This window comes from Micromesistius poutassou (assembly GCF_964030765.1).
Source record: "Micromesistius poutassou genome assembly, chromosome: 5".
Lineage (NCBI taxonomy): Eukaryota > Metazoa > Chordata > Actinopteri > Gadiformes > Gadidae > Micromesistius > Micromesistius poutassou.
Genome location: NC_140275.1, coordinates 8,569,168 through 8,586,564, shown reverse-complemented (window position 1 = coordinate 8,586,564; position 17,397 = coordinate 8,569,168). Strand labels below are relative to the sequence as shown.

Below are 17,397 nucleotides of genomic sequence, written 5' to 3'. Positions count from 1 at the left end.
TGTTCGTGTTTTGGTGACATCATGTCCAACGTCTGCAGTTACAAAACAGTTAGTTAAAAATAATTTGAATAATTAATAATGTTATTAATAAACAACTTGATAACGACACAACACACAAAAAGGTGTGTTGTGTCCATCTCTGATCGTCGTCCACCTGTCACGGCATACGTCCGACATACTGACTGTTGCCCTGGCGATAAGCTGGTTAACAGGGAACCTGTTGCCCTGGCGATTATGTTTAGGTCCTACATGATAAAGGTCCGTTAGGTTCAGGTCTTCTGAGAACAGGTCAGCCCTCTGAACTCGTCTCATGATCCTCGATGATAAAGTTTAGTGAGTAAAACTAAAGCGAGGTACAGCTGCAATTAAACCTAAAGCTTAAGACGGGGTAACGCTGAAGCTAGTTAACCCTAAAACTAAAGCTGGGTCAAGCTAGGTAAAGCTAAAGCTAGGTAAAGCTGAAGCTAGTTAGAGCTGAAGCTAGTTTAAGCTGAAACTAGGTAAAGCTGAAGCTAGTTAAAGCTAAAGCTAGGTAAAGCTTAATCTAAAGCTAGGTGAAGTGAGACCTAGTTAAAGCTAAAGCTAAAGCTACTCTTAGCCCCATTGCACAGTTTGATTCACAGACGGGCGTGGTGACGCCTCACACAGGTTACAACGCGCCGTGGAACTGAGCTGTACAACATCAACATTAACACAAACAACGTCACGGAACCGGAGAACAAAACACCAAGAACCACAAAGAAACAGAGAACCACCAGAATGTGACACTAGCTCCAGTGTGCGTTAATAATCATCACGGATAGCTGAACAGTGCTTAACCAAACTAACTAGTCCTGTGACCCCCGACCCTAGACTACAGACAGAAAGAACAAAGGAACCATTAGAAACCACAGACAGTATTCTTTATAGACGCTAACGAGTGAGCTGTGTGTGGACGCTTCAGAGGAACGCCAGAGGAACAGACCGGCCAATGGGCTCCTCCCTCTCCAACCACGCCCCCTCCCCCCTGTGTCTCCCCCCCTCTCTCACCCCTATGTCTCCCCCTCCCCCCCCTGGTGTCTCCCCCCTCCCCCCTGGTGTCTCCCCCCTCCGCCTGGTCTCCCCCCTGGTGTCTCCCCCTCCCCCCCCTGGTGTCTCCCCCCTCCCCCTGGTCTCCCCCCTGGTGTCTCCCCCCTCCCCCCCCTGGTGTCTCCCCCCTCCCCCTGGTCTCCCCCCTGGTGTCTCCCCCCTCCCCCCCCCTTGTGTCCCCCGCCTCCCCCCCGGTGTCTCCCTCCTGGTGTCTCCCCCCCTCTCTTCCCCCTATGTCTCCCCCTCCCCCCTGGTGTCTCCTCCCTCCCCCCTAGTGTCTCCCCCCTGGTGTCTCCGTGGGGGGGGGGTCCGTCTCACTGGTGGGCGTGGGGCCTCAGGGCCTGGTGGGGGGGGGGGGGGTCGGTGGTGGGGGGGGTCACTGTGGGGGGGGGGGTCACTGGGGGGGGGGGGGGTCACTGGTGGGCGTGGGGCCTCAGGGCCTGGTGGTGGTGGGGGGGGGGGGGGGTCACTGTGGAGGGGTCACTGTGGGGGGGTCACTGTGGGGGGGGGGGTCACTGGGGGGGGTTCACTGGTGGGCGTGGGGTCTCAGGGCCTGGTACAGGCCCTCGAAGCTGGGCCTCTGGTCGGCGTCGCGGCCCCAGCAGCACATCATCAGCTTGAAGAGGGAGGGGGGGCAGAGGGGCGGGGCGTAGAGGAGGACCTGGGCGGGGCCAGAGGGGACAGGTCACCTGACGTGCTAGCTGTTAGCCGTTAGCCGCTATCCGTTAGCCGTTAGCCGTTAGCATGCAGCGCGGCTGAAGAAACACCTGAAGAAATGCATGTTCATATTGATGGGACATGGGTTAGGGTTAGTTAGGGTTAGAGCGGGTTAGTTAGGGTTAGGGCAGGTTATTTAGGGTTAGGGCCAGTTAGGGCGGGTTAGTTAGGGTTAGGGTGGGTTAGTTAGGGTTAGGGCAGGTTAGTTAGGGTTAGGGTGGGTTAGTTAGGGTTAGGGCCGGTTAGTTAGGGTTAGGGCCGGTTAGTTAGGGTTAGGGCGGGTTAGTTAGGGTTAGGGTGGGTTAGTTAGGGTTAGGGCGGGTTAGTTAGGGTTAGGGCGGGTTACTTACGGTTAAAGCGGGTTAGTTAGGGCGGGTTGGTTAGGGCGCCAGGGCGGGTTGGTTACCTGTCTGCCCTGGTTCCTGAAGAACTCTCCGGTGTTCTGGATGACCTGCTGGTCAGACAGCAGGCTGTAGGGCTGCTCCTTGCAGAGCGTGAAGACCTCCCACAGAGTCACGCCGAACGCCCACACGTCGCTGGCCGTGGTGAACTTCCCCTGGAGCAGGAAGTACAGCAGCTATGAAGCCTCCTAGTGTGTCCCAGTACAAAGCCTCCCAGTGCCCCAGTGGACCCATCAGTATAAAGCCTCCCAGTGCCCCCTCCCAGTGCCCCAGTGTGTCCCAGTATAGAGCCTCCCAGTGCCCCAGTGTGTCCCAGTATAGAGCCTCCCAGTGCCCCAGTGTGTCCCAGTATAAAGCCTCCCAGTGTGTCCCAGTATAGAGCCTCCCAGTGCGTGCCAGTGCCCCTCCCAGTGAACCCACCAGCAGGATGCTCTCCCAGTGCCCCTCCCAGTGCCCCTCCCAGTGGACCCACCAGCAGGATGCTCTCCCAGGCCATCCAGCGGATGGGCAGCACGGCGCGGCCCTGGATGCGGTAGTAGTCGCTGCTGTACAGGTTGCGGCTCATCCCGAAGTCTGCGATCTTGATGGTGAGGCGGCGGTCCAGGAGGCAGTTCCTGGAGGCCAGGTCACGGTGCACGAAGTTCAGCGAGGCCAGATAGCGCATCCCCGAGGAGATCTGCACCGACATGTGGAGCAGGTCCGACAGGCTGGAGGGACACAGGACAGGGCCCGGCGATTAATCACTGGGCGATTAATCACTGGGCGATTCAGAGTGAAACCATCACCAAACTAATAGAATCGAGTTGAAACGATTTAAAAAATATATATATATATTATATATTTTTTTAATAGAAATTGCAGAACAGCTGGATTCATATCTGGACTTTATTTTCTATTTGACCATTCTATGTATATTTTCTCATTTACAAAGTTCTCATTTAAAGTTCTCATTTCTCATTTACAAAGTGTTTTTTTTTTGGAAAATTATGAATAAATGCGTCATGTTTTCAAACTTCAAAAATAATCGTAATAATCGAGATTTCAATATTGACCAAAATAATCGTGATTATTGATGATTTTTTTCCACAATCGAGCAGCGCTACCACAGGACGCACAGGGCTGTTAGCGTGTGTCCGCCTGTATGTACAGTACATGTTTACATGTACAGTACATGTTAGTACATGTACTGTACGTGTATGTCTAGCATGTCGTATCTACATACAATAAGAGTGTGTCGCTGTGATCCCTTTACCTGACGGAGGGGATGTTGTTAGCGTGTGTTAGCCTGATCCTTTTACCTGACGGAGGGGATGTTGTTAGCGTGTTAGCCTGATCCCTTTACCTGACGGAGGGGATGTTGTTAGCGTGTGTTAGCCTGATCCCTTTACCTGACGGAGGGGATGTTGTTAGCGTGTGTCAGCCTGATCCCTTTACCTGACGGAGGGTATGCTGTTAGCGTGTGTTAGCCTGATCCCTTTACCTGACGGAGGGGATGTCGTTAGCGTGTGTTAGCCCGATCCCTTTACCTGACGGAGGGGATGTTGTTAGCGTGTGTCAGCGTGCTCTCGATCTCCCTCTGGGACAGGAACATGTTGAGGTCTCCGTTCTCCATGTACTCTGTCACCATGCACAGCGGGTCGGACGCCACGCACACGCACAGCAGCTGGATGATGTTGGGGTCGCTCAGCCGGGACATGATCTTGATCTCCTTCAGGAAGTCGTTCCTAGCGCAGCAGAGCCCGGCGTTAGCAGCTAGCCTAGCGTCAGCAGGTAGCCTGGAGCCAACCGCTGGCCTGGAGTTAGCAGTTAGCCTAGCGTCAGCAGGTAGCCTGGATCCAACAGTTGGCTTGGAGTTAGCAGTTAGCACAAGGCTAAGTTAAGTTAGCCTGAAGTTAGCAGCTAGCCTGCTGGTTATCCTAGCATTGGCCTGGAGTTAGCAGTTTATTTGTTTATTTATTTAAATGTAGGTGGACAGACAGCTGGACAGACAGGAGACAGACAGAGAGACAGAGAGACAGACAGACAGACAGCTGGACAGACAGACAGACAGGAAGACAGACAGACAGGAAGACAGAGACAGACGGACAGGTGGACAGACAGACAGACAGACAGACAGACAGACGGACAGGCCGACACACAGACAGACAGGTACCTGGCCTGGCTGGTTGCATCAGCTCTCAGCTGCTTCACAGCCACCAGGACCGCCCCTCCAGGCAGCCCCTCCCCCTCACACAGGTGGACCTGGAGGAGGGGGGGGGGGGGGGGGGGGGGGAGGGGGGGGGGAGGGGGGGGGGAGGGGAGGAGGGAGGGAGGGGGGGGAGGGGAGGGAGGGGAGGAGGGAGGGAGGGAGGGGAGGGAGGGAGGGGGAGAGGGATTTAATATTAGTAAAAAGTAGACTTCTTCCCACAGAGCATCGGCGGAACACAGGAAGCAGACTCTATGATCTAGAAGAATCTAACAGAGACCTCCTCTAGAGAGACCATCTAACACAGACCTCCTCTAGAGAGACCATCTAACACAGACCTCCTCTAGAGAGACCACCTAACACAGACCTCCTCTAGAGAGACCATCTAACAGAGACCTCCTCTAGAGAGACCATCTAACACAGACCTCCTCTAGAGAGACCATCTAACAGACCCAGACCTCCTCTAGAGAGACCATCTAACAGACCTCCTCTAGAGAGACCATCTAACACAGACCTCCTCTATAGAGACCATCTAACAGACCTCCTCTAGAGAGACCATCTAACACAGACCTCCTCTAGAGAGACCATCTGACACAGACCTCCTCTAGAGAGACCATCTAACAGACCTCCTCTAGAGAGACCATCTAACACAGACCTCCTCTAGAGAGACCATCTAACACAGACCTCCTCTAGAGAGACCATCTAACAGACCTCCTCTAGAGAGACCATCTAACACAGACCTCCTCTAGAGAGACCATCTAACAGACCTCCTCTAGAGAGACCATCTAACACAGACCTCCTCTAGAGAGACCATCTAACACAGACCTCCTCTAGAGAGACCACCTAACACAGACCTCCTCTAGAGAGACCATCTAACACAGACCTCCTCTAGAGAGACCATCTAACAGACCTCCTCTAGAGAGACCATCTAACAGACCTCCTCTAGAGAGACCATCTAACACAGACCTCCTCTAGAGAGACCATCTAACAGACCTCCTCTAGAGAGACCATCTAACAGACCTCCTCTAGAGAGACCATCTAACAGAGACCTCCTCTAGAGAGACCATCTAACACAGACCTCCTCTAGAGAGACCATCTGACAGACCTCCTCTAGAGAGACCATCTAACAGAGACCTCCTCTAGAGAGACCATCTAACACAGACCTCCTCTAGAGAGACCATCTAACAGACCTCCTCTAGAGAGACCATCTAACAGACCTCCTCTAGAGAGACCATCTAACAGAGACCTCCTCTAGAGAGACCATCTAACACAGACCTCCTCTAGAGAGACCATCTGACAGACCCAGACCTCCTCACCTCTCCAAACTGGCCCTCCCCCAGCTTCTCCCTGAACACCAGGCGCTCCCGGGGCACCTCGGCGGCGGAGATGTCCTGGCGGCTGAGCGAGTCCACAGTGAGGGCGGGGACGGCGTACATGTTGCTGCCCGTCACGCCCTGCAGGCTCACCACGTCCGTCTCCGCGTAGTGCGGCGCGTTGCTATGGAAACACTGATGGGGCGTGCACTGGGTGATGTCAGGCTCGGCGTAGCCCCCGCCGCAACCTGGGGGGGGGGGGGGGTCAGTCACACACACACACATAAACACCAGAAGGTTCTACAGGTCTAGAAGGTTCTAGTTCTAGAAGGCTCTACAGGTCTAGAAGGTTCCACAGGTCTAGAAGGTTCTAGTTCTAGAAGGTTCTACAGGTCTAGAAGGTTCTACAAGTCTAGAAGGTTCTAGTTCTAGAAGGCTCTACAGGTCTAGAAGGTTCTACAAGTCTAGAAGGTTCTAGTTCTAGAAGGCTCTACAGGTCTAGAAGGTTCTACAAGTCTAGAAGGTTCTAGTTCTAGAAGGCTCTACAGGTCTAGAAGGTTCCACAGGTCTAGAAGGTTCTAGTTCTAGAAGGCTCTACAGGTCTAGAAGGTTCTACAAGTCTAGAAGGTTCTAGGTCTAGAAGGCTCTACAGGTCTAGAAGGTTCTAGTTCTAGAAGGTTCCACAGGTCTAGAAGGTTCTAGTTCTAGAAGGTGCTACAGGTCTAGAAGGTTCTAGTTCTAGAAGGCTCTACAGGTCTAGAAGGTTCTAGTTCTAGAAGGTTCCACAGGTCTAGAAGGTTCTAGTTCTAGAAGGTGCTACAGGTCTAGAAGGTTCTAGTTCTAGAAGGCTCTACAGGTCTAGAAGGTTCTACAGGTCTAGAAGGTTCTAGTTCTAGAAGGTTCCACAGGTCTAGAAGGTTCTAGTTCTAGAAGGTTCCACAGGTCTAGAAGGTTCTAGTTCTAGAAGGTGCTACAGGTCTAGAAGGTTCTAGTTCTAGAAGGCTCTACAGGTCTAGAAGGTTCTACAGGTCTAGAAGGTTCTAGTTCTAGAAGGTTCTAGTTCTAGAAGGTTCTACAGGTCTAGAAGGTTCTAGTTCTAGAAGGTTCTACAGGTCTAGAAGGTTCTAGTTCTAGAAGGTTCTGGACCCACCGGAGGTCTCTGCGCTCTGGGACAGCTCTGGTAGTTTGTTCCTGAGCGCCGCCGGGTTCTGGTACTGAGGGTCCAGCAGGAAGACCCTCTCGTAGTGGGGGTCCGCGCCGGGCGCCGCGCCGCCTGCAGGGGGATGGGTTACTTCATCCTGTCATGTGTTACTACATCCTGTCCTGTGTTACAACATCCTGGCCGTGTCCCAATTCAGGGGTTGCATCCTTCGAAGGACGCATTTGAAGACCGCATACGTCACAGCGGCGCGTCAAGTGCTGTCCCATTTCGAAGGGTCCTTCGAATGTGGCCGAGATATGCAGCCTTCGTTTCCCGGATTTGAAGGACGCATCGGATGCATCCTTCACGGCCCAACGTATCCCAACATTCATTGCGCGTTGGATATTTTTTCAGAAATGGCGCAGAGAGCGGAAGCAGCAGCTGCAGCGAATACATATTTAATGACAAAACTTTTTTTTAAATATAAAAGTAAGGTTGGGACCATTTTAAATAGGTAACTTTATTGTCAAAGTTCAATGACATTAACGCTAGACATATAACGTTAAACTAATTAACGTTAAGCCAACGTCCTCTCTTCCTCTTCACCCGGCGGTGAATCTTCTCCCACTCCTCCAATAAAACATAAAACATAACCAATACAATTATGATTTCTGGCTCCATATTTCTCCTCCGCTGTCCGGTTTGAACGGCAGCTGTCAGGGTTGCTAGGAGACAGGAGCGGCGCGTGGTCACGCAAGGTAAAGGACGTTAACGGCTGGTTACGCAATCCGGAAATGCTCCGTAGGCTAGACCGTCCCATTCCACAACGCTCGTGCGGCCTTCGATGCAGCCTTCGCGGTCTACGAAGGCTGCATCCTTCGAAGGACGTGTCCTTCGAAGGATGCAACCCCTGAATTGGGACACGGCCCCTGTGTGTTACTACATCCTGTCCTGTGTTACTACATCCTGTCCTGTGTTACTACATCCTGTCCTGCGTTACATGTGCTACAGTACCTGAGGTGGGGGGCCCCGGGGGGGGGAGGGGGGGTCTACAGTACCTGAGGTGGGGGGGGCCCGGGGGGGGGAGGGGGGGGGAGGGGGGGTCTACAGTACCTGAGGTGGGGGGGGCCCGGGGGGGGGGGGGCGGGGTTACAGTACCTGAGGTGGGGGGGGCCCGGGGGGGCACGGGGGGGGCGGGGGGGGGGCTACAGTACCTGAGGTGGGGGGGGCCCGGGGGGGCACGGGGGGGGGTCTGCAGAGCCACGGTCTCACTGCAGGACGACAGCCGGACGGTCAGCTCCTCCTCCAGGATGCGGCGAGGAGCCTAGGGGAGGAGACGAGGAGACGAGGAGACGAGGACACAAGGACACAAGGAGACGCCGTCAGCAGGAGAACACGCCTGATTGGCTGACGGGGGGGGGGTGTGGGCGGGGCCTACCTTCTCCAGGACCTTGCAGGCGAACTGACACCAGAGGATGAGGAAGATGATGACCACCAGCAGCAGGATGATGGTCACCAGGCAGCCAATCAGGACGGGCGTGGTGCTGACCGCCGGCGGCGCCGTGGAGGGGCCGGTTGCTATGGAGACGGAGGGGGAAGAGGAGGGGGGGGGGGGGGGGGGGTTAGCGTTAGTTCCACTTCCAGCTCTGCTATTGGCCGCTGGTTACTGAAGCTGAAGTCCTCCTGGGGTCAAAGGTCGTACCGGTGGCTGGGCTGGTTGCCGTGGTGCTGTCAGGTGGGAGGGGCCTGGTCGTCGGGAGCGGCGGAGTGGGTGCTACAGTGTCCTCTGAGGGACAAACAGCGCATTACAGTGTGTAGTGTGTAGTGTGTAGTGTGTTGTGTAGTGTGTAGTACAGTGTGTAGTGTGTAGTGTGTAGTGTGTAATGTGTGTAGTGTGTAGTGTGTGTAGTGTGTGTGTAGTGTGTGTGTAGTGACCCCCTGGTGTAGTGTAGTGTGTAGTTGTGTAGTGTGTAGCGTAGTGTGTAGTGTAGTGTGTAGTGTGTAGTGTGTATAGTGTGTAGTGTAGTGTATAGTGTGTATTGTAGTGTGTAGTAGTGTGTAGTGTAGAGTGCGTCTCACCGGACAGGAAGCAGACCTCTATAGTATAGTGTGTGTGTGTAGTGTGTAGTAGTGTGTAGTGTGTATTGTAGTGTGTAGTAGTGTGTAGTGTGTATTGTAGTGTGTAGTAGTGTGTAGTAGTGTGTAGTAGTGTGTAGTAGAGCGCGCCTCACCGGACAGGAAGCAGACCTCGCTGAACATCAGTAGTCTGTAGTGTGTAGTGTGTAGTGTAGTGTGTAGTTGTGTAGTGTAGTGTAGTGTATAGTGTGTAGTGTAGTGTATATAGTGTGTAGTGTGTAGTTGTGTAGTGTAGTGTGTATAGTGTGTAGTGTAGTGTGTAGTGTATAGTGTGTATAGTGTGTAGTAGTGCGCGCCTCACCGGACAGGAAGCAGACCTCGCTGAACATCATCCAGACGTCGGCGAAGGCGAAGCGGCAGCGCAGGGCGGAGCCGCTGCGGCCGCCCAGCGGCACGGTGACGTAGCGCGCGCTCGGGTTCCGGTCGTCCAGCACGGTGTGGAACACCACAGGCTCCGCCCCCCCGCCACCCAGGGGGCGGGGCTTAAACCAACAGGACACCGAGGAGAAGATCTTCACACCGCGAGAAAACATGTTGTTACTGTGGACCTGGGGGGGCGAGAGAGAGAGAGAGAGAGAGAGAATGGAGTTACATTAGACCTGGAGAGGGAGAGAGAGAGAGAGAGAGAGAGAGAGAGAGAGAGAGAGAGAGAGAGAGAGAGAGAATGGAGTTACATTAGACCTGGAGAGAGAGAGAGAGAGAGAGACAGACAGACAGAGAGAGAGAGACAGACAGAGAGAGAGAGAGAGAATGGAGTTACAATAGAGCTGGAGAGAGAGAGAGAGAGAGAGAGAGAGAGAGAGAGAGAGAGAGAGACAGAGAGAGAGACAGACAGAGACAGAGACAGAGAGAGAGAGAGAGAGAGAGAGAGAGAGAGAGAGAGAGAGAGAGAGAGACAGAGACAGAGACAGAGAGAGACAGAGACACAGAGACAGAGAGAGAGAGAGAGAGAGAGAGAGAGAGAGAGAGAGAGAGAGAGAGAGAGAGAGAGACAGAGACAGAGAGAGACAGAGACAGAGACAGAGAGAGACAGAGACACAGAGACAGAGAGAGAGAGAGAGAGAGAGAGAGAGAGAGACAGAGAGAGAGAGAGAGAGAGCGAGAGAGAGACCTTCATGGAGGTGAAGTTCCTCTGCCGGTGGAACATGAACTCCATCTCCACGTGGCCCAGGGTGCTCAGCGAGTCGTTCCTCCAGCCCAGGTAGTCGTAGCCCGGCCAGCCCTGGTACTGCCGCGTCAGCAGGAAGTCGTCCTGGCCAATCACGCCGTCCGTCAGCTGGCCCAGCCCCCCCGACAGCCTCCTATTGGACGGACACATGTCAGTCACCAGGAACCGGGAATTGGTGAAGCCGAGCTCAGCTGGTTCATCTGGTTTGGTTTGAAGAGTTAGGGTCAGGGGCTAGGAGGTGAGGGGTTAGGGGGTGAGGGGTTAGGAGGTGAGGGGGTTAGGAGGTTAGGAGGTGAGGGGTCAGGGGTTAGGAGGTGAGGGGTTAGGAGGTGAGGGGGTTAGGAGGTTAGGAGGTGAGGGGTCAGGGGTTAGGAGGTGAGGGGTTAGGAGGTGAGGGGGTTAGGGGGTTAGGGGTAGGAGGTGAGGGGGTTAGGGGGTTAGGGTTAGGGGCTAGGAGGTGAGGGGGTTAGGGGGTTAGGGGTTAGGGGCTAGGAGGTGAGGGGTTAGGGGGTTAGGGGTTAGGGGTTAGGAGGTGAGGGGTTAGGGGGTTAGGGGTTAGGAGGTGAGGGGTTAGGGGGTTAGGGGTTAGGGGCTAGGAGGTGAGGGGTTAGGGGGTTAGGGGTTAGGGTCCAGAGAGAGGCAGACCTCCTGTGGTGGGTCCCGTCGTAGATGGAGTCGTTGAGGCTGGCGATGGAGTAGCCTGGAGGCATCATGAGCTGGCCCTCTGCGCTGCTGTAGGACACCAGGCCGTCTGCAGCACAACACACACAACACCTACATATACCTACATACATGGTGCACGTCTGTGTGTACGTGCGTGCATACGTGCGTGTATACTTGCGTGTATGCGTGCATGTCTGTGTGTGTGCATGTCTGTGTTTGTGCGTGCGTGTCTGTGTGTGAACATAGTGTCTGTGTGTGTGTATAGTGTCTGTGTGTGTGCGTGCGTGTCTGTGTGTGTGCATAGTGTGTGTTTGTGCGTGTGCATAGTGTGTGTTTGTGCGTGCGTGTCTGTGTGTGTGCATAGTGTCTACGTGTATGTGTGCATGCGTGTATGTGTGTATGTGTGCGTGTGTATGTGTGCGTGCGTGTATGTGTGTATGTATGCGTGCGTGCGTGCGTTTGCGTGCGTGTGTGCGTGCGTGCGTGTGAGTGCGTGTGTGCGTGCGTGTGTGTGTGTGTGTGCGTGTGAGTGTGTGCGTGCGTGTGTATGTGTGCGTGTGTGTGTACGTGTGTGTGCGTGTGTGCGCTCCACCTTCCCAGGGGCAGCCGTAGAGCTCCACCCTCATGCAGACGGGGGCGGACACCTCCGTCACCGGGATGATCCGGACGTACTGCGTGATGATGGGCGGGTGGAGGTCCTTGATGACAGCGTTGTACGCATCACTGTTGGCCTCCACCACCTGCTCAGAGGTCAGAGGTCAGAGGTCAGCGGTCAGAGGTCAGAGGTCACAGGTCAGAGGTCAGGACCTAGGACTGCTAACCAGCCTATAGTGTGTGTATAGTGTGTGTGTGTAGTGTATGTATAGTGTGTGTGTAGTGTGTGTATAGTGTGTGTGTGTATTGTGTGTGTATAGTGTGTGTAGTGTGTGTGTATTGTGTGTGTAGTGTGTGTGTTGTGTGGTGTAGTGTGTGTATAATGTGTAGTGTGTAGTGTAGTATGTAGTAACAGTAAGCTAACATTCATACAAACAAACGTTCACCATAACTAGTGTTTATGAGAACTAAGATTCATGACAATCAACGATTAGTATAACTAGCATTGTTGATAACAAGCGTTAATAATTAACAATTATTGAATAATTGTTTTAGTCCACATGACACATGAACGCTCCAAAAATAAACAAGATAACACTTTTTGCCGGGATTTATTTGTTTATATTAGCGTGACGCCCAATATCCCGGAGACAGCGAACCAATCAGATTGCGCCTTCTGAGAAGGTTCATGCGTAGCCTCGACTAACGACGACAGCCGGTCGCCGTGGCGGCGGCGGCGGCCCGGGGGGACTCACAGGGTTGCCCTGGCGGTTCCTCCAGGGCCTCCACAGGGAGCCGTCGCGGCTGTAGGCCAGGCGGTACGCCCGCGCAAACTCCTTCCCGCTGCTGCGCGCGTAGCGGCCCTGGGTGCCCACCACCGTCAGGAAGGTCAGCTGACCCAGGTCCACCTGGGGGGGGGGGGGGGGGGGGGGGGGGCGGGGGGCGCGTTAGTGGTTTAGTTAGTCCTAGTTAGTGGTGAGCGGTTAGTGGTTTAAGGTTCTGGTTAGTCTCACCTGGAGGTACTGGCTGTCCGACGGCTCCAGCTCACCCTCAGGACACCAGGCCCCGTCACCCCCCTCCCTGTTGAGCCTGCACACACACACACACACACGCACACACGCACACACGCACACACACAGACACACGCGCACACACGCACACGCACGCACACACACACACACACACACACACACACACACACACACACACACACACACACACACACACACACACACACACACACACCACCATGATGAAGCAGCTAGGGGGCAGCTAGGGGGGGCAGCTAGGGGGCAGCTAGCAGCATACTGACCTGGCGTACTTGGGGCCGGTCGTCTCGTACCATTGGCTGGAAGCTGTGATGTCACGGTCCTTGATACGGCCATCTTGCATGCCCAGGGCAGAGCGGCAGTGTACTGCAACACACACACACACACACACAGGTGATGCATGCGTCTAATGTTTAACGCTACATAAACACATCAGTATAACTGACGTTAGTACATGCTACACGTGAACCTCCTAAGATTCCAGATTGTTTATTGTTTATTGTTTATTGTTTATTGTCATATGCACAACGATTATGGAAGCAGTCGCTGGCAATGGAATTCTTGTGTCTCAGGATGGAGCAATCTGATTGGTTCGCTGTCTCTGAGGTCTCAAACTGGGATGTTGTTGTCATCACGTGACGGCCGTCGTCTCGTCACGCTAATATAAACAAATACATCCCGGCAAAAAGTGTTATCTTGTTTGTTTTTGGAGTGTTCACGTGTCGTATACTAAAACAATTATTCACCTCAGGCTCCGTGAATATATATATATATAATATGTGTATAATTGGTAATTATACACATATTCAAAAATTGTCTGTGCGTGCGTGCATGTGCGTGCGTGCGTGTGTGTGTGTACTGTGTGTGTGTGTGTGTGTGCTGTGTGTGTGTGTGTGTGTGTGTGTGTGTGTGTGTGTGTGTGTGTGTGTGTGTGTGTGTGTGTGTGTGTGTGTGTGTACCAGGGTCTATCTGAGCGGAGGTTGCGGTGACTTGAAGGATCAGCAGGAAGAAGAGGTGCATGATGGTCCGCCGATCACAGCGACGCACACACACACTACATCTCTGTAACACACACACACACACACATCTCTGTAACACACACACACACACACACACACATCTCTGTAACACACACACACATCTCTGTAACACACACACACACACACACATCTCTGTAACACACACACACATATCTCTGTAACACACACATATCTGTAACACACACACACACACACACCTCTGTAAACACACACACATCTCGACGAGATAGAGAGAGAGAGATAGACAGAGAGAGATAGACAGAGAGAGAGAGAGAGAGAGAGAGAGAGAGAGAGAGAGAGAGAATAGAATCTGATATGTATATATATTTTATATACCTTTTTATTTTATTGTTCACCTGCTTTGGCAATGCAAATGTATATTTCTCATGCCAATAAAGCTTTTTTGAATTGAATTGAATTGAATTGAGACAGACAGACAGACAGACAGACAGACAGACAGACAGACAGACAGACAGACAGACAGACAGACAGACAGACAGACAGACAGACAGACAGACAGAGAGAGAGAGAGAGAGAGAGAGAGAGAGAGAGAGAGAGAGAGAGACCGAGAGAGTCTGAATGTGTGTTTATGTAATTTGTTGGCTGCTCACATTCCATTTGCTCTCAGTCATTCTGGTCACATGACACAGAGAGGAGGGAGAGAAGAATGACCAGAGAGGGGCGGGGTTATCTCCTAGATCTCTCTCTCTCTCTCTCTCTCTCTCTCTCTCTCTCTCTCTCTCTCTCTCTCTCTCTCTCTCTCTCTCTCTCTCTCTCTCTCTCTCTCTCTCTCTCTCTCTCTCTCTCTCTCTCTCTCTCTCTCCGGTCGGTCTTTCTCAGTGAGATCACAGCCAGACCAACTGACAGGATGTCAACAAACACCAGGTAGAACCAAACACAGGTCATGTGACCCCTGAGGTGAAGGGTCAGGGGTCATGGTTAGGGTCACTGGAACAGTCGTTCATGAACACCACAGACTGCTGAGAGGAAACATGATTCACACGGAAAGACACAACATTTAAACCAATAAAAAAAAACACGTCTTTGATGAAAAATCAGTTTGGGTTTGGTCGGCATGGTGACTCCCGACCAGCCTACGATAGAGACGACCAGAGGGACTGAGGAAGATAACTAGTTCAAGATAACTAGTAGTGGTAACTAACTAGTGGCTCACTTAATGCTGCTCTGCTCGCCTGATGGGTCGGTTGAGATCTTGAATTTCCCCTTGGGGATCAATCAAAGTATCAATCCACCTTCATCATAGAACAGACACGACATAGAGAATAGAGCTTCATGAAGAATAGAGCTCTCACCTTCATTGAGAATAGAGCTTTCATCATTCAAAGAGAATAGAGCTTTCATCCCTTCATAGAGAATAGAGCTTTCACCCCTTCATAGAGAATAGAGCTTTCACCCCTTCATAGAGAATAGAGCTTAATCTTGCATTCAGCATCTTTCAGTTAAAATTTGGGTCAAAATGTCATATTACGATAAAACAGATTTTCTCAACTCTCCTTAGAACTACAACTACCAGATTATGACAAGTCTTTGTCATATTGGAGTTTGTACGTTTTATCTGCTGAACTCTCGCTAGAGTGAAAATAATTATCTTGCAAACCCATTCAACCTGTCAAACAGCGCAAATGTTCCTGGCTATACTCGGTAGTAACCTACAGAATTCACATTCATATTAAGGGCATTTTGCAGGTTTTTATCCAAAGCGACTTACAATAAGTACATTTGTCAGAAAAAAAGAGTGACAATATATAGATGACAATATATCACTGTGGGTACAGTAAGGATATTTATAGAACAGGACGAACAAACATACAATAAGAGGGTTTTATTAGAGTAAGGGAGGAGGAGGGGCGGGTTGGGGGTCCAGGTGAACTCTGAACCAGTGAGTCTCTTGTGATGGCTCTTAGTGATGGACCAGGCGTCTAGCTGAGGGACTTGGTAGTAAACAGTACTTAGTAGTCAACTATAGTCACCTCCAGTACTTGGTAGTAAACTACAGTAAAACAGACATTTAGCAGGTTTATTTAGGGTGCTGGTAGGAGACCCCCTACTGGGGGTCAGGATTTGCTGAAGGTAGGACTACACAACAATTTATATTTAAACTATTATTTATTTTGTGCATCTATATTTATATTCTTTAAGGACCTACTTCCTACACCTTTAAGGACCTACTTACACCTTTAAGGACCTACTTCCTACACCTTTAGGGACCTACTTCCTACACTTTTAAGGACCTACTTCCTACACCTTTAGGGACCTACTTCCTACACCTTTAGGGACCTACTTCCTCACCTTTAGGGACCTACTTCCTCCCCTTTAGGGACCTACTTACACCTTTAAGGACCTACTTACACCTTTAAGGACCTATTTCCTACACTTTTAGGGACCTACTTCCTCACCTTTAGGGACCTACTTCCTCCCCTTTAGGGACCTACTTCCTCCCCTTTAGGGAACTACTTCCTCCCCTTTAAGGACCTACTTACACCTTTAAGGACCTACTTCCTACACCTTTAAGGACCTACTTCCTCCCCTTTAGGGACCTACTTCCTCCCCTTTAGGGACCTACTTCCTACACCTTTAGGGACCTACTTACACCTTTAAGGACCTACTTCCTACACCTTAAGGGACCTACTTCCTACACCTTAAGGGACCTACTTCCTCCCCTTTAAGGAAGGCTCCTGTCTTAAGGAGAAGTGGTAGGACCGCTACGAGGCTCCCTCCTTAAGGAGAGGTGGCGGGGAACACTGTCTGTCTGAGGGAGAAGTGGTAGGACCCGCTGTGTGGATCAGACTAACCTCACGGGGCCACGCTAGGATAAGCAGAGTGGCCCAACATCCCCGGATGCGATCTTAAACTGAACACAAACCATCTCCGCTCGACTCCTAAACTTCCCTCCTCCTCCCGTTAGGAAAGTTTCCGAAACTCTCAACCCGAAACTTTCCTCCACAGCTGAAGATGAAGATCTCCGGCTGCGTCCCGCTTCTCAACAAAGACGGCAAACAAAAGCAGCGACGGGAAGGCGGTTTTTGTTCCAGGGTCTTTGAAGATCAACATCTCCACATCCCCGACGGGGAGCCTACCTGGCAGCAGCGCTGCTCCCGCCACCGGCCGACCTCCGGGGGAGGTGATGAAGAGGAGGGAGAGGAGGAAGAAATCCTGATCACGGAACGCCGAAGTCTTTGCGGCAAATACAACAATGCATCGGAGGATCCGCTCAAACAAAAAGAGTTTCACTGTAATTTGACATCATATCCCGCTTCCGCCGAGGAGGGAGGAAGAGGAGGAGGAAGAGAAGGAGGAATAGGAAGGGACGGGGGGGACGAGATCTTGAGACTCCCGCCCCAAACACAGAGAGAGGGAGACAGGCAGTCTGGAGAGAGACAGGCAGTCTGGAGAGAGATCCAGTGGAAGATATGATAAGGAGTCTTGACACCCTGAGACTAAACCCGCCAGTCTGCCGACCCAGGAGATCATAGAGCCTGTGTGTGTGTGTGTGTGTGTGTGTGTGTGTGTGTGTGTGTGTGTGTGTGTGTGTGTGTGTGTGTGTGTGTGTGTGTGTGTGTGTGTGTGTGTGTGTGTGTGTGTGTGTGTGTGTGCGTGCGTGTGTCTGTGCGTGTGTGTGTGCGCGCGCCTTGGGCACTAGAGGGCAGCACAGCGGGACTTACCGATCAGGGATCAGTTCAGATACCGGTCAGCAGGGGGCGGCAGGCACAAGGAGGTAACCAGTACAGAACACCACCAGGTAACCAGTACAGACCACCACCACCACCACCAGGTAACCAGTACAGACCACCACCACCACCAGGTAACCAGTACAGACCACCACCAGGTAACTAGTACAGACCACCACCACCACCACCAGGTAACCAGTACAGACCACCACCAGGTAACCAGTACAGACCAC

At 52.2% G+C, this 17,397-nt stretch overlaps 1 protein-coding gene across 1 annotated transcript; it reads right to left on the bottom strand.

Annotated features, from left to right (window-relative positions):
- Positions 1-1,579: 1,579 nt before the first annotated feature.
- On the bottom strand, positions 1,580-16,901 carry ddr2l (discoidin domain receptor family, member 2, like). The gene is given in 20 exon segments (XM_084468528.1): positions 1,580-1,729; positions 2,192-2,341; positions 2,659-2,893; positions 3,713-3,910; positions 4,339-4,427; positions 5,688-5,932; positions 6,835-6,957; positions 8,040-8,073; positions 8,075-8,149; positions 8,264-8,403; positions 8,528-8,611; positions 9,263-9,509; positions 10,073-10,262; positions 10,775-10,880; positions 11,385-11,532; positions 12,142-12,294; positions 12,400-12,475; positions 12,699-12,801; positions 13,395-13,497; positions 16,574-16,901. Coding segments are annotated over 19 exon segments (2,592 nt in total). The 5' UTR covers positions 13,456-13,497; positions 16,574-16,901; the 3' UTR covers positions 1,580-1,594.
- Between the last annotated feature and the right edge of the window lie 496 nt (positions 16,902-17,397).